Here is a 16,869-nt window from a genome sequence, read left to right on the forward strand (position 1 = left end):
TAGTGTACATTTGAATGTTATTGGAGGTGATAGTGTACATTTGAATGTTATTGGATATGAGGTGATAGTGTACATTTGAATGTTATTGGAGGTGATAGTGTACATTTGAATGTTATTGGAGGTGGTAGTGTACATTTGAATGTTATTGGAGGTGATAGTGTACATTTGAATGTTATTGGAGGTGATAGTGTACATTTGAATGTTATTGGAGTTGATAGTGTACATTTGAATGTTATTGGACATGAGGTGATAATGTACATTTGAATGTTATTGGATGAGGTGATAGTGTACATTTGAATGTTATTGCAGGTGGTAGTGTACATTTGAATGTTATTGGAGGTGATAGTGTACATTTGAATGTTATTGGAGGTGATAGTGTACATTTGAATGTTATTGGAGGTGATAGTGTACATTTGAAAGTCATTGGAGGTGGTAGTGTACATTTGAATGTTATTGGAGGTGATAGTGTACATTTGAATGTTATTGGAGGTGATAGTGTACATTTGAATGTTATTGGACATGAGGTGATAGTGTACATTTGAATGTTATTGGAGGTGTTAGTGTACATTTGAATGTTATTGGAGGTGATAGTGTACATTTGAATGTTATTGGAGGTGATAGTGTACATTTGAATGTTATTGGAGGTGATAGTGTACATTTGAATGTTATTGGAGGTGATAATGTACATTTGAATGTTATTGGAGGTGATAGTGTACATTTGAATGTTATTGGAGGTGATAGTGTACATTTGAATGTTATTGGAGGTGATAATGTACATTTGAATGTTATTGGAGGTGATAGTGTACATTTGAATGTTATTGGAGGTGATAGTGTACATTTGAATGTTATTGGAGGTGATAATGTACATTTGAATGTTATTGGATTTGAGGTGATAGTGTGCATTTGAATGTTATTGGAGGTGATAGTGTACATTTGAATGTTATTGGAGGTGATAGTGTACATTTGAATGTTATTGGAGGTGATAGTGTACATTTGAATGTTATTGGAGTTGATAGTGTACATTTGAATGTTATTGGAGGTGATCATTTACATTTGAATGTTATTGGATATGAGGTGATAGTGTACATTTGAATGTTATTGGAGGTGATAGTGTACATTTGAATGTTATTGGAGGTGATAGTGTACATTTGAATGTTATTGGAGGTGGTAGTGTACATTTGAATGTTATTGGAGGTGATAGTGTACATTTGAATGTTATTGGAGGTGATAGTGTACATTTGAATGTTATTGGAGGTGATAGTGTACATTTGAATGTTATTGGAGGTGATAGTGTACATTTGAATGTTATTGGACATGAGGTGATAGTGTACATTTGAATGTTATTGGAGGTGGTAGTGTACATTTGAATGTTATTGGAGGTGATAGTGTACATTTGAATGTTATTGGAGGTGATAGTGTACATTTGAATGTTATTGGAGGTGATAGTGTACATTTGAATGTTATTGGAGGTGATAATGTACATTTGAATGTTATTGGAGGTGATAGTGTACATTTGAATGTTATTGGAGGTGATAGTGTACATTTTGATCTGGTGGCACTGGGTCTCAAAACACTTGAACAGGACTATACAGTACATTCAGAAAGTATTCAGACCCCTTGACTTTTTCCACATTTTGATATGTTACAGCCTTATTCTGAAATTGATTAAATGTTTTTTTTTAAATCATCAATCTACACACAGCACCCCATAATGACAACGTGAAAACAGGTTTTTAGAAATTTTAGAAAAAACATAAATTTATTATTTACGTATGTATTCAGACCCTTTGGTATGAGACTTAAAATTGAGCTCAAGTGCATCCTGTTTCCATTGATCATCCTTGAGATGTTTGTACAATGTGATTGGAGTCCACCTGTGGTAAATTCAATTGATTGGACATGATTTGGAAAGGCACACACCTGTCTATATACCAAAAAATGTCTGCAGTATTGAAGGTCCCCAAGAACACAGTGGCCTCCATCCTTCCTAGATGGAAGAAGTTTGGAACCAGCAAGATTGTTTCTAGAGCTGGATGCCCGGCCATACTGAGCAATCGGAGGAGAAGGGCCTTGGTCAGGGAGGTGACCAAAAACCCGATGGTCACTCTGACAGAGCTCCAGAGTTCCTCTGTGGAGATGGGAGAAACTTTCAGAAGGACAACCATCTCTGCAGCACTCGACCAAATCAGGCCTTTACGGTAGAGCAGCCAGACGGAAGCCACTCCTCAGTAAAATGCACATAACAGCCTGCCTGTAGTTTGCCAAAAGGCACCTAAAGGACTCTCAGACCATGAGAAACAAGATTCTCTGGTCTAATGAAACCAATATTGAATCTTTGGCCTGAATGCCAATCGTCACAGATGGAGGAAACCTGGCACCATCCCTACGGTGAAGCATGGTGTTGGCAGCATCATGCTGTGGGGATGTTTTTCAGCGGCAGGAACTGGGAGACTAATCAGGATCAAGGGAAAGATGAACAGAGCAAAGTATAGAGAGATCCTTGATGAAAACCTGCTCCAGTGCGCTCAGGACCTCAGACTGGGGCAAAGGTTCACCTTCCAACAGGACAACGACGCTAAGCACACAGCCAAGACAACATAGGAGTGGCTTCGGGACAAGTCTCTGAATGTTCTTGAGTGGCCCAGCCAGAACCCAATCGAACATCTCTGGAAAGACCTGGAAATAGCTGTGCAGCGACGCTCCCCATCCAACCTGACAGAGCTTGAGAGGATCTGGAGAGAAGAATGATACAGCTGTGTCAAGCTTGTAGTGTCATACCCAATAAGACTTCAGGCTGTAATCGCTGCCAAAGGTGATTGAACAAAGTACTGAGTAAAAGGTCTGAATACTTATGTAAATGTGATATTTAATTTAGAATTTTTTTAGTTGCAAAATTTCAAAAAATCTGCTTTTGCTTTGTCATTTTGGGGTATTGTGTGTAGATTGATGAGGGGGGAAACTATTGAATCACTTTTAGAACAAGACTGTAACGTAACAGAATGTGGAAAGAGTCAAGGGGTCTGAATACTTTCTGAAAGTGTGGTCATATTAGTTTGTAGCCCAAACGTTTTTTACACTACAGACAGAAGTTGGCACATCCACATTACCTGCTTCAGATGTTTTTGTGAGAAGACCGATTTTCAGGATACCTTATAGTTTGACAAACACAACTGTAACTCTGCCACCTTCCACCGCAGATGCGGAAGGCCCACATAGACGGACGGATGTGTTGTATTGAGACGCAGCCCCAGATATCTGGAGCATAAATTGACAGATTTTGATGGGGATTATTTTATTATGTTATTTAGATTGACTCCTAAGGATTTAAATGATTCAGGGAGTGTTTCTCTTTTAGCCCCACAATACACCTTAGCCTTCTTTAGATGCACACACACACCCACCAGCTGAACATTGCATTAAAACATAGCATTATCCAGAGAGGGATGGGATCAGCTCTTCAGCCTCCTCGGAGTCCACTGACTATCTACAATTACCAACATAAGGGAGCTGAGTCTGTTGGGTGGAGCTGCCATGGGAAGCATGTTACACTGTCATTTAAAGGAGTAGGATCAAGATCTGTGTAGACTAAAGAGAAGGTTAGACTCTCGTCCATGCATACCAAATGGACCCAGTTCATGTTATGTGATCGTTATGAGCCAAAAGGGGCTTATGGGTAAGCCTCAGTGAAAGTTTGCCAGTGTAGTCTGGAGGCCAGTATCAGCTACTTGTCAATAACCTGTCAGGAAGAAGAGTCTGTTTGACAAAAAAAAGTCTGCAAGAGCATGGTTTATTCTATATGTCCTATACTTTACTGAACAAAAAATATAAATGCAACAATTTCAATGATTTTACTGACTTACAGTTGATATACGGCATATAAAATATATAATCCATCGTTGAATACATCAACTGATCAACTTAATGACTGACTGATTGTGTAAGACAATCTACAGATCTGTGCATTTTGCTATATCCCTAATAATACAGTAGCCTTCCCCTATGACTGACTGACTGACTGACGGATGTGACTGACTGATGTGACAACCGTTAAGCTAACCAACTAGCTAACACACATGCATGTGTTACTGTATATTCCTGGCCTAACTTTGTAAGAGGCTGTGTGTGTGAGAGAGAGACTGCACTATAGGTGTGTTCCTCCTCCCGTCCCCCTCCCCTCCCTGGGTGCGACCCGCTGTTGTACCCCTGCATTATTAATGCCAGTCCATTACATGGCAGAGCAATGGCACCAAGGTGATTCAGTTCTAGGCTCTTCAGAGGTACAGAGTGATGTATCTCAATACACCATGGAACCACGGCAGCACGGAACACTGTAGGAGGAGGGAGGGAATTTAAAGACGCACATCTTGGTTAATAAAAGAGCTGACTGGAAAATATGACATGTAATTACTTTTGATATATAGGTAGGAGTTTATTTTCAGAGAAAATGCTAGCAAAAGTGTACACTCAACTTACTTTTGTGGGTTTGGAGACCTGTGCCCCAGCCCCTTTCTGTCCCAAGAGGGCCCCTTTTTGGCTTCCTAGAGACCAGAAGTAATAGCGTTCACATTATTAATTGATGTTGGGCGGTGAGAGATAGGATATCCAGCCAAAGAAATCATTGCCCCACTCCAAACACGTCCTGTTTACTGAATTAAGGACAGTCTGATTTTACAGGCTCTTTGATGAAAGGATTTTTGTTGGAACCTTTGAAATGAAATCTCTCTCTTTTATTTTCTCTCTCATACTCACACGCTCTACCTTTATCTCTCTCTCTCTCCCCTCCCTCTCTCTGGCAGATGAGTGGAATTTGCTCTGTTAATGTGGCGATAGAGCTGTAGTCTGTCTGAATAATTTAGTATTCATGATTATTTCAAGCTTTAAACAGCCCTTTAGGTACATCAGGAATGGGCTTTTATCCCAGAGAAGAGAGGGAGGAAGAGAGAGAAAGAGAGAGTGTCAATAAGTCTGCCAGCTGAATACAGAGAGCTGAGATTCGTCTCATGTTTTTCTCTTTTCTATTCTCTCATTTTGTTGAGTTTACTTGTCACAGAGCTTGGCCAAGGTGACATCAAATACACCTTACTCCGTGGATTTGAGAAAACTAAACAAAGCACACTATATGGCTGGTCCTATAGACTCTGTTGTAGGTCTCAAAAACGACATAGCCAAAGGTAATTTAGAGAGTGTTAAAAGAAACTGGAGCCACCTATATATTCCCTACAAATCAGCTGGGTTAGACAATCTGGACCCTCTCTTTCTAAAATTATCTGCCGAAAATTGTTGCAACCCATATTACCAATCTATTCAACCTCTCTTTCATATCGTCTGAGATCCCCAAAGATAGAAAAGCTGCTGCGGTCATCCCCAAACTGTTACAGACCTATATCCATCCTGCCCTGCCTTTCTAAAATCTTTGAAAGCCAAGTTAATAAACAGATCACCGACCATTTAGAATCCGACCGTACCTTCTCCACTATGCAATCTGGTTTCAGAGCTGGTCATGGGTGTACCTCAGCCACACTCAAGGTCCTAAACTATGTCATAACCACCATCGATAAAAGACAGTACTGTGCAGCCGTCTTCAACGAACTGGCCAAGGCTTTCGTCTCTGTCAATCATCGCATTCTTATCAGCAGACTCAACAGCCTTGGATTCTGTCTCGCATGGTTCACTAACTACTTCTCAGATAAGAGTTCAGTGTGTCAAATCGGAGGGCCTGTTGTCCGGACCTCTGGCAGTCTCTATGTGGGTGCCACAGGGTTAAATTAAAGTCTTTTCTCTGTATATATCAATGATGTCGCTCTTGCTGCTGGTGATTCTCTGATCCACCTCTACACAGATGACAACATTCTGTATACACTGTGCTAACAAACCTCCAAACGAGCTTCAACGCCATACAAAACTCCTTCCGTGGCCTCCAACTGCTCTTAAATGCTAGTTAAACTAAGTGCATACACTTCAACCGATTGCTGCCTGCACCCTCCCACCTGGCTAGCATCACTACTCTGGACGGTTCTGACCTAGAATATGTGGACAACTACAAATACCTAGGTGTCTGGTTAGACTGTAAACTCTCCTTCCAGACTCACATTATGCATCTCCAATCCAAAATTAAGTCTAGAATCGGCTTCCTATTTCGCAACAAAGCCTCCTTCACACATGCCGCCAAACATACCCTCGTGAAACTGACTATCCTACCGATCCTTGACTTCGGCGATGTCATTTACAAAATAACCCCCAACGCTCTACTCAGCAAACAGGATGTAGTCTATCACAGTGCCATCCGTTTTATCACCAAAGCCCCATATACTACCCACCACTGCGACCTGTATGCTCTCGTTGGCTGGCCCTCACTACATATCCGTCGCCAAACCCACTGGCTCCAGGTCATCTAAAGTATTTGCTAGGTAAAGCACCGCCTTATCTCAACTCACTGGTCACCATAGCAACACCCACCTGCACGTGCTCCAACATATATGTTGCATTGGTCATCCCCAAAGCCAACACTTACTTTGGCTGCCTTTCCAACCAGTTCTCTGCTGCCAATGACTGGAACGAATTGCAAAAATCTCTGAAGCCGGAGTCTTATATCTCCCTCTCTAATTTTAAGAATCAGCTGTCAGAGCAGCTTATCGATCACTGTACCTATACACAGTCAATCGGTAAATAGCACACCCAACTACCTCATCCCCATATTATTACTTACCCTCTTGCTCTTTTGCACCCCAGTATCTCTACTTGCACATCAATCACTCCAGTATTAATGCTAAATTGTAATTATTTTCGCCTCTAGGGCCTATTTATTGTCTACCACCCTTCCCTTCTACATTTACACACACTGTAGATAGATTCTTCTTTGCTTTTCTTTTGTGTTGTTGACTGTACGTTTGTTTATGTGTAACTCTGTGTTGTTGTTTTTGTCACACTGCTTTGCTTTATCTTGGCCAGGTCGCAGTCGTAAATGAGAACTTGTTCTCAACTGGCCTACCTAGTTAAATAAAGGTGACATTTAAAAATGTTAAAAAAAACATATATAGTTTTCTTGTGAGTCATAGCACAACTAGAATAGAAATAAAACAAATAGAACACACTGGACATCATACAAAGCAATGCTCAATTGCAATGTGCACAACATCTTCCTCTGGCTCGCCACAATAGAGAGCCACACTTCTAAGTGTCCGTGCCTTACAAATCACTCTATGTGCAACCATGAATCAATTCAATTAGGCAGCCTAGTCCGGGTAGGCGCTAAATCACACATTGAATGGAACTGATTCCCTTCGATCCATTCTCTATCTACACCAAACAGAGCACCGAGCCCAATCAATCTCATCCAAAACAATGGAGCTTCTTAACAGGGTTCTGGTACGAAAGGAGGGGTGTCACCCAGCGTGGTAAATATATATATATATTTTATTTAACTAGGCAAGTCAGTTAAGAACTAATTCTTATTTTACAATGACGTTCTACCCTGGCCAAACGCTCCCGTAACCCGGACGACGCTGGACCAAATGTGCGCCGCCCTGTGGGCGTAAGTAGATGTAAGCAGATAAGCACTCAATAGATGTTGTATCGACAAGCGCTGAAAGTCATTTTCTGCTAGTACCACCCGGGCCAGCAATCGAAGCCAGATTCGATGATAATGGCACTGAGAGAGTCGCTCAGCATCGGCCGATGTGATTGGTTGGGTCAGGAGATACTGGACCAATCACGACCCCCTTTCTCTGATGTGTCCTAAGAGGATCAGGTGTAGTCATATATATACGCGATTACTTCGGGACACCACTCAATGTGTTGACCCCGCAAACGCAAACAAATCTTTGGCCATCGACCTCATGCGCCATCTCAAGATTCTGTGAGATTAATATCTGGTTTGTCTGTGCACTCGGCTCACAGCATCTAGTTTTCATAGATTTCCTCGCTCTGTCTATGGGTCGATCTGCTGAGAATACATGATACCTCGTTTGTATGGGTTTAAATCAATGGCACCCCATCAAGGCTCTTATTCCTGGTCTTATTAGGCGGGCAGCATCGATACGGCCTCATAAGCATATAAATAGGGCTGGGATAAAAAACGTCCACACATGAAAAGCTTGAGGGGTTTGTTTTTAGCTGTGTGGCAGTGTGTAGTGTGGCAGTGTGTAGTGTGGCTTTGTGGTAGTGTGTAGTGTGGTTTTGTGGTAGTGTGTAGTGTGGCTTTGTGGTAGTGTGTAGTGTGGTTTTGTGGTAGTGTGGCTTTGTGGTAGTGTGGCTTTGTGGTAGTGTGTAGTGTGGCTTTGTGGTAGTGTGGCTTTGTGGTAGTGTGGCTTTGTGGTAGTGTGGCTTTGTGGTAGTGTGGCAGTGTGTAACGTGGCTTTGTGGTAGTGTGTAGTGTGGCTTTGTGGTAGTGTGTAGTGTGGCTTTGTGGTAGTGTGTAGTGTGGCTTTGTGGTAGTGTGTTTTGTGGTAGTGTGTAGTGTGGCTTTGTGGTAGTGTGTAGTGTGGCTTTGTGGTAGTGTGTAGTGTGGTTTTGTGGTAGTGTGGCAGTGTGTAGTGTGGCAGTGTGTAGTGTGGCTTTGTGGTAGTGTGTAGTGTGGCTTTGTGGTAGTGTGTAGTGTGGTTTTGTGGTAGTGTGGCTTTGTGGTAGTGTGGCTTTGTGGTAGTGTGGCTTTGTGGTAGTGTGGCTTTGTGGTAGTGTGGCAGTGTGTAGTGTGGCTTTGTGGTAGTGTGTAGTGTGGCTTTGTGGTAGTGTGTAGTGTGGTTTTGTGGTAGTGTGTAGTGTGGCTTTGTGGTAGTGTGTAGTGTGGCTTTGTGGTAGTGTGTTTTGTGGTAGTGTGGCTTTGTGGTAGTGTGTAGTGTGGTTTTGTGGTAGTGTGGCAGTGTGTAGTGTGGCTTTGTGGTAGTGTGTAGTGTGGCTTTGTGGTAGTGTGTAGTGTGGTTTTGTGGTAGTGTGGCTTTGTGGTAGTGTGGCTTTGTGGTAGTGTGGCTTTGTGGTAGTGTGTAGTGTGGTTTTGTGGTAGTGTGGCTTTGTGGTATTGTGGCTTTGTGGTAGTGTGTAGTGTGGCTTTGTGGTAGTGTGGCTTTGTGGTAGTGTGGCTTTGTGGTAGTGTGGCAGTGTGTAGTGTGGCTTTGTGGTAGTGTGTAGTGTGGTTTTGTGGTAGTGTGGCAGTGTGTAGTGTGGTTTTGTGGTAGTGTGTAGTGTGGCTTTGTGGTAGTGTGTTTTGTGGTAGTGTGTAGTGTGGCTTTGTGGTAGTGTGTAGTGTGGCTTTGTGGTAGTGTGTAGTGTGGTTTTGTGGTAGTGTGGCAGTGTGTAGTGTGGCTTTGTGGTAGTGTGTAGTGTGGCTTTGTGGTAGTGTGTAGTGTGGTTTTGTGGTAGTGTGGCTTTGTGGTAGTGTGGCTTTGTGGTAGTGTGTAGTGTGGTTTTGTGGTAGTGTGGCTTTGTGGTAGTGTGTAGTGTGGCTTTGTGGTAGTGTGTAGTGTGGTTTTGTGGTAGTGTGGCTTTGTGGTAGTGTGGCTTTGTGGTAGTGTGGCTTTGTGGTAGTGTGTAGTGTGGCTTTGTGGTAGTGTGTAGTGTGGTTTTGTGGTAGTGTGGCAGTGTGTAGTGTGGCTTTGTGGTAGTGTGTAGTGTGGCTTTGGGGTAGTGTGGTTTTGTGGTAGTGTGGCTTTGTGGTAGTGTGGCTTTGTGGTAGTGTGGCTTTGTGGTAGTGTGTAGTGTGGTTTTGTGGTAGTGTGGCTTTGTGGTAGTGTGTAGTGTGGCTTTGTGGTAGTGTGTAGTGTGGTTTTGTGGTAGTGTGGCTTTGTGGTAGTGTGGCTTTGTGGTAGTGTGGCTTTGTGGTAGTGTGTAGTGTGGCTTTGTGGTAGTGTGTAGTGTGGTTTTGTGGTAGTGTGTAGTGTGGTTTTGTGGCAGTGTGTAGTGTGGCTTTGTGGTAGTGTGGCAGTGTGTAGTGGCAGTGTGTAGTGGCAGTGTCTAGTGTCTAGTGTGGCTTTGTGGTAGTGTGCCAGTGTGTAGTGTGGCTTTGTGGTAGTGTGGCAGTGTGTAGTGTGACAGTGTGTAGTGTGGCTTTGTGGTAGTGTGGCAGTGTGTAGTGTGACAGTGTGTAGTGTGGCTTTGTGGTAGTGTGGCAGTGTGTAGTGTGGCTTTGTGTTAGTGTGTTAGTGTGGTAGTGTGGCAGTGTGTAGTGTGGCTTTGTGTTAGTGTGGTAGTGTGGCAGTGTGTAGTGTGTAGTGTGGCTTTGTGTTTGTGTGTAGTGTGGCTTTGTGGTAGTGTGTTTTGTGGTAGTGTGTAGTGTGGCTTTGTGGTAGTGTGTAGTGTGACTTTGTGGTAGTGTGTAGTGTGGTTTTGTGGTAGTGTGGCAGTGTGTAGTGTGGCTTTGTGGTAGTGTGTAGTGTGGCTTTGTGGTAGTGTGTAGTGTGGTTTTGTGGTAGTGTGGCTTTGTGGTAGTGTGGCTTTGTGGTAGTGTGTAGTGTGGTTTTGTGGTAGTGTGGCTTTGTGGTAGTGTGTAGTGTGGCTTTGTGGTAGTGTGTAGTGTGGTTTTGTGGTAGTGTGGCTTTGTGGTAGTGTGGCTTTGTGGTAGTGTGGCTTTGTGGTAGTGTGTAGTGTGGCTTTGTGGTAGTGTGTAGTGTGGTTTTGTGGTAGTGTGGCAGTGTGTAGTGTGGCTTTGTGGTAGTGTGTAGTGTGGCTTTGGGGTAGTGTGGTTTTGTGGTAGTGTGGCTTTGTGGTAGTGTGGCTTTGTGGTAGTGTGGCTTTGTGGTAGTGTGTAGTGTGGTTTTGTGGTAGTGTGGCTTTGTGGTAGTGTGTAGTGTGGCTTTGTGGTAGTGTGTAGTGTGGTTTTGTGGTAGTGTGGCTTTGTGGTAGTGTGGCTTTGTGGTAGTGTGGCTTTGTGGTAGTGTGTAGTGTGGCTTTGTGGTAGTGTGTAGTGTGGTTTTGTGGTAGTGTGTAGTGTGGTTTTGTGGCAGTGTGTAGTGTGGCTTTGTGGTAGTGTGGCAGTGTGTAGTGGCAGTGTGTAGTGGCAGTGTCTAGTGTCTAGTGTGGCTTTGTGGTAGTGTGCCAGTGTGTAGTGTGGCTTTGTGGTAGTGTGGCAGTGTGTAGTGTGACAGTGTGTAGTGTGGCTTTGTGGTAGTGTGGCAGTGTGTAGTGTGACAGTGTGTAGTGTGGCTTTGTGGTAGTGTGGCAGTGTGTAGTGTGGCTTTGTGTTAGTGTGTTAGTGTGGTAGTGTGGCAGTGTGTAGTGTGGCTTTGTGTTAGTGTGGTAGTGTGGCAGTGTGTAGTGTGTAGTGTGGCTTTGTGTTTGTGTGTAGTGTGGCTTTGTGTTAGTGTGTAGTGTGTAGTGTGGCTTTGTGTTAGTGTGTAGTGTGGCTTTGTGTTAGTGTGTAGTGTGTAGTGTGGCTTTGTGCCAGTGTGTAGTGTGATTTTGTGGTAGTGTGGCAGTGTGTAGTGTGGCTTTGTGGTAGTGTGGCAGTGTGTAGTGTGACAGTGTGTAGTGTGGCTTTGTGGTAGTGTGACAGTGTGTAGTGTGACAGTGTGTAGTGGGGCTTTGTGTTAGTGTGGTAGTGTGTAGTGTGGCTTTGTGTTAGTGTCTAGTGTGACTTTGTGTTAGTGTCTAGTGTGACTTTGTGTTAGTGTCTAGTGTGATTTTGTGTTAGTGTCTAGTGTGACTTTGTGTTAGTGTCTAGTGTGATTTTGTGGCAGTGTGTAGTGTGACTTTGTGTTAGTGTCTAGTGTGACTTTGTGTTAGTGTCTAGTGTGATTTTGTGTTAGTGTCTAGTGTGACTTTGTGTTAGTGTCTAGTGTGACTTTGTGTTAGTGTCTAGTGTGACTTTGTGGCAGTGTGTAGTGTGACTTTGTGTTAGTGTCTAGTGTGACTTTGTGTTAGTGTCTAGTGTGACTTTGTGTTAGTGTGTTAGGTTATGTTCAGTAGGGACTAAAGGAGTGGCTGCCTATATCCATTTTGTGCTCGGAGAGTGTGGAGTGAAAAATAGGTGCGTAGATCGGAGTGATCCATCGCTAAGTCCATTAACGGGAGGAAGGGAGGAAAAGGGAGGGAGAGAGGAGGGGAGAGAAAGAGAGAAGTGTGTGTGTGTAACTGAGTGTGTTTGTGCGGCTCGTGTGTGCATGTATGCCTGTCAGGTGAATAGTGAATGGATGGCACGCCCTCACTCTGTTCCATTGGCAGAATAGCACTCTTTCTTTCTCTCTCTCTCTCTCTCTCTTTCTCTCGTTTGGAGAAAGGAGGAAGGAAGATTGCAAAATCAATAGGGCTAAATGGAGTTGCAGCGGAAGCTTGCTGATGGAACATGGAGTGCAGGATTCAGCTGTGACACCTCTCTCTCCCTCCCTCCCTCCCTCCCGCTTATTATCTACCTAAAGAGGCTCTGCTCCTCTTCCATCCCTCCCTTCTTTTCCCTCCCCTCCTTTAATGTCTACTATCCAGAGGAAGAAAGAGAGTGCTATTCTGCTGATGGAAACACACACACACACACACACACACACACACGGCAGGTGGCCCAGAGGGTTGCCAGTTCAATTCCCAGGCTGATGGGAAAAATCTGTCAGGAAGTGAGCTGGCAACCAGAGGGTTGCTGGTATCAACTCCTAGATGCCATTGCCTGCTGTTGGGCACTTGAGGAAGGCACTTAAGTGTGGTGCCCCCTGTATTGTGTCTTTAGGAGGGGTTGGGTTAAAAGCGGAAGTCAAATTTTGGTTGAACCTTGTGTGCAATTGACCAATAGTGATCTTAATCAGTGCAAGGGTGTCATACACACTCATAACCCAATACCTTAGACCTAATGGGCACTGACTGGGCTGATTGGCTAACAAACACACATGTATACATATGCACGTATGCACACACATGTAAACACACACACACACACACACACACACACACACACACACACACACACACACACACACACACGCAGACGCAGACGCTGTCATTGTGACACCTCACATACTGCAGCAGCCTGCACCCTTCAACCAGTAAGTAGAGCCTGTCATTTTGTGGAACACTGGCCTGCTGTCAGTCTGTCATAGACATGGCCTTGCCACTCATACTATGGTCTGAACTGATACAGTAGTCTGCTCCGCTCTCATACAATAGTCTGCATCACAGTCACATTCAAAGTTATGGCTCTGTGTGAATTGTGAACTCGACCTATGGTGTACCCATTAGTGTCACGCCTGCTCCCGATCCCCTTCTCTGGAGCTCTAAGGCGCCAGGCGGTCCATCATTACGCACACCTGTCACTATCGTTACACGCATCCCCTATATTTGTCTATTACTCAGTTTCATCCTCGTGTCAGCATTAATGTTGTTATGTTTCCGCTGTCCGTGTTTTGTTTCATGTGGGCTATTTTTTAAATATTCACTCCCTGTACTTGATTCTCGTCTCCCAGCGTCTGTCCTCACAATTAGACTGCATGACAGTACTGCATTACAACTGTACCGTATTACATTCCAAACCACTCAACTATGGGACCTAATAAACATGTTCAAAATGACTTCCACATCCTGTCGGCCATTTTGGAGAGAAGAAAGGGAATTGTAGACTTCTGTTCCCGTGGTGACACAGCACTATTCTGTGTACCACATAATCAAGGACCCCATATTGTATTAACTGTCAGCAACAAGAAAGACAGAGATATCAAAGGAAACACACACACACACACACACGTCAGACAAAGCACAGAGATAATAAAAAGTGTTGGATCGTTAAGATAAAACACACAAGCCTGGAAAGTGTCGAAAGTGGTCGCTCCATTTTTAAAACATCTAAAACCAAGAGCTAATGTTAGCATCTAATGTCCTCTTTTAACTTTAGGGTGATGAGTTAGCGTAGTGATGTAGCACGTAGCCTCCTCCCTATGCTCCCCCAGCCTGTCTCATGTTTGCCTGGCAGATGTTTTGTGGAGTCTTTGTATTGACTTGAGAGGTTGTTTACCGAAGCAGCTGAATCTGTTTCCTGCAACCCCTTCTCTTAGTCATAGCAGCCTCTTAGGAGAAAATAACATTGGCTTGGAGAAAAAATTACTTTTCCTCCTTTGACCTACAGCAAACAACTCAATTGCTCCTGGTCATTATAGACCGAGAGGATCCATACTTGTTAGACCAGCCTGATATTCTAGTAAGCTGTTGCTTTGTTACAGTAGGTTTTGTAGCTGTGTAGTAACATCGCAATGACACTACTGTATGCTCACGTTGTGACATTAGTCACTTCATTGTTTTGTAATAGTATAGTCATGGAATTAAACAGTTTACATTGTTACACATTTTAAATATAGGTCTATATAAAGGAGTAGAAAGTTATGTTTGCGTCCCAATATTCTCTCTTTTCTCCAAAAGTGTGTTCACTTCCCTTCATTGATTTGAAAGGAAACGACTGTTATATGGAAACTCCCTCTAGCCTGTGTCTACACCAATCCCATACTTTTACATGTGTGGGGAGTAGTGAACGAGTGCACAGGAAGGATAGCTTATTGGGCCGCAACCTATATATTGTGAGAGTACACTGAGAGCAAATGTGCACCACCACATTGACTCTCTTTGTGCTTCAGGGACTTAAAAGCACACTACTTGATTATGAATAAATGAACAAAAACGACTATTACAGTCATTTTGCCTGTCTCATTTTTATCATGACTGACTGAAGTCAATTATCCTACCGTAAGTTTCTTAGCAACACGGCCACATACTTGGTCTTTATTCATTTATATTCCTTTTGAAGAAAATTACACCTGGTTTTCTATATCAAAGACCCCGCTGTCATTTTGTCATTTCTTAGACATACAGTATATGCTGTGTTGTACTGAAATAATTACTTCCTCAGTAATTTAGTTCATCAACTTTCTGAAACATAAACACAGAAGAAAGACTAGGTGAGCTATTACTTGTGTGTGCTATATCCTATCCTCTTATCTCCTGCTGCGGGGAGAGGAGTAGAGGCAATCAGGATGAAGACTTCTCCGCAGCAATGATCTCTTACTGCAGCAGTAATGATAGTCCTTCACCTGTAGAAAAACGTCACAAACCAAGGCCCTCAGGCAGACCCACACACACGGAGCTAACCGTTGTGGGAGATGAGAGGTGGTATTATAACACAGTACCTACAAACAACGAAAGATGTCTCGCAAAGAAAATCTACTGCTCTACTGCTGTTTGTCTACCTGACGAAAAACTCAGTGAGACAGACATGACTGGAATAGTCCTTTACCAACACAAGACTTCCAAAGCAACACCACAGTAGCTGCTTACTTTTAAGCCTTACCCACCTCAAGTTAATTTAGCAAAGCAGCATTGTCCAATGGGTAACATATTGACTGTTTACTAATTTGAGAAAGTCAAAGACACAATTCCCACTCCCTATGGACATAGGCCCATAGGCCCAGTGGAGGTTCCCATCATCATGACTACTGGGTCAAAGGTCAGCTTACCTGCTCCAGTTTCCAGTGGAACTCTGCAGGGCGGAAGGTGTCAACCTGGGTGAAGTCTCTCCTGAGTAGGAACACCAGACGGCAGTTGTGGACGTACAGGGAGTAGTGGTGCCTGTTCATCTCTGCACAAGGATACGGAAAAACATAGATACTTTACTTCTACTGTATGAAACTAGAATTATATTGGTCCTTATCCAACTATGTTACATAATGGACCTTATCCAACTATATTATATATTGGTCCTTATCCAACTATGTTACATAATGGACCTTATCCAACTATGTTACATAATGGACCTTATCCAACTATATTATATATTGGACCTTATCCAACTATATTATATAATGGACCTTATCCAACTATATTATATAATGGACCTTATCCAACTATATTATATAATGGACCTTATCCGACTATATTATATAATGGACCTTATCCAACTATATTATATAATGGACCTTATCCAACTATGTTATATAATGGACCTTATCCAACTATATTATATAATGGACCTTATCCAACTATATTATATAATGGACCTTATCCGACTATATTATATAATGGACCTTATCCAACTATATTATATAATGGACCTTATCCAACTATATTATATAATGGACCTTATCCGACTATATTATATAATGGACCTTATCCAACTATATTATATAATGGACCTTATCCGACTATATTATATAATGGACCTTATCCAACTATGTTACATAATGGACCTTATCCAACTATATTATATAATGGAACTTATCTGACCAAAAAGCTATATTCCAGTTATGTGAAAATAAGTTATATTCTACAAATGCTCTCCTAAAGCAGTGCTCTATCTAAAAGGATGTCTGTCATTATGGGCAAAGGGGCTTGTTAATGTGGTATGTCCTGTAAGTGCTATTGACATGTGCCATTTTGAAATAAATCCTGCCACCTTCACGAGGCAGCTCAATAAATGTCACATGCCACAATGGCACAGGGAGCATCATAACCCCCCCCCCCCCCCCCCCCCTCCGTGCCTTTCCTGGGAGCCGCTGGGCTGACACAGGGCTCTTTTGGCCGTGCGTATTGATGGACCCTCCTTTTCTCTCAGTGTGAGCGGAGTGATCGATGGGATCAATAAGAGCCTGTCAGGCTGCCTGTCTCCAGCCAAACCCTCACAGCTTCACTCAATCTAACTCTGTAACTAGAAGTGGTCGACAGACGACAAAACAATCTGTGCATCTATGTGACGACCACCATCAACCCCCAAAAAGTGTGTGAATACTTTCTAAAAGCACTGTATGTGACTACGCCATCACTACTCCAGATTTGGCACAAAATGTTCCTGTCTCCCACATTGGACACTAACTGTCCTGACGTTGGACGGCATTTGCTACTATGCTACAACGCACCTTTTGAAATCATCATATTAAATAGTAGCTAAAGGTCTTTGGTTCGTTTTTGGGTTTCTAAACCATA

The 16,869-nt window shown here is 43.0% G+C and overlaps 1 protein-coding gene across 1 annotated transcript in view; it reads right to left on the reverse strand.

The window, feature by feature from the left end:
* LOC139375954 (calsyntenin-2-like) overlaps positions 1–16,869 on the reverse strand; it is a 265,000-nt gene that overhangs the window by 34,754 nt on the left and 213,377 nt on the right. The window contains exon 8 of the mRNA XM_071117937.1: positions 15,408–15,529. Within this exon, the coding sequence (XP_070974038.1) occupies positions 15,408–15,529 (122 nt within the window). The remainder of the gene's footprint in view (positions 1–15,407; positions 15,530–16,869) is intronic.

The sequence above is a fragment of the Oncorhynchus clarkii genome, chromosome 20 (assembly GCF_045791955.1).
Source record: "Oncorhynchus clarkii lewisi isolate Uvic-CL-2024 chromosome 20, UVic_Ocla_1.0, whole genome shotgun sequence".
NCBI lineage: Eukaryota > Metazoa > Chordata > Actinopteri > Salmoniformes > Salmonidae > Oncorhynchus > Oncorhynchus clarkii.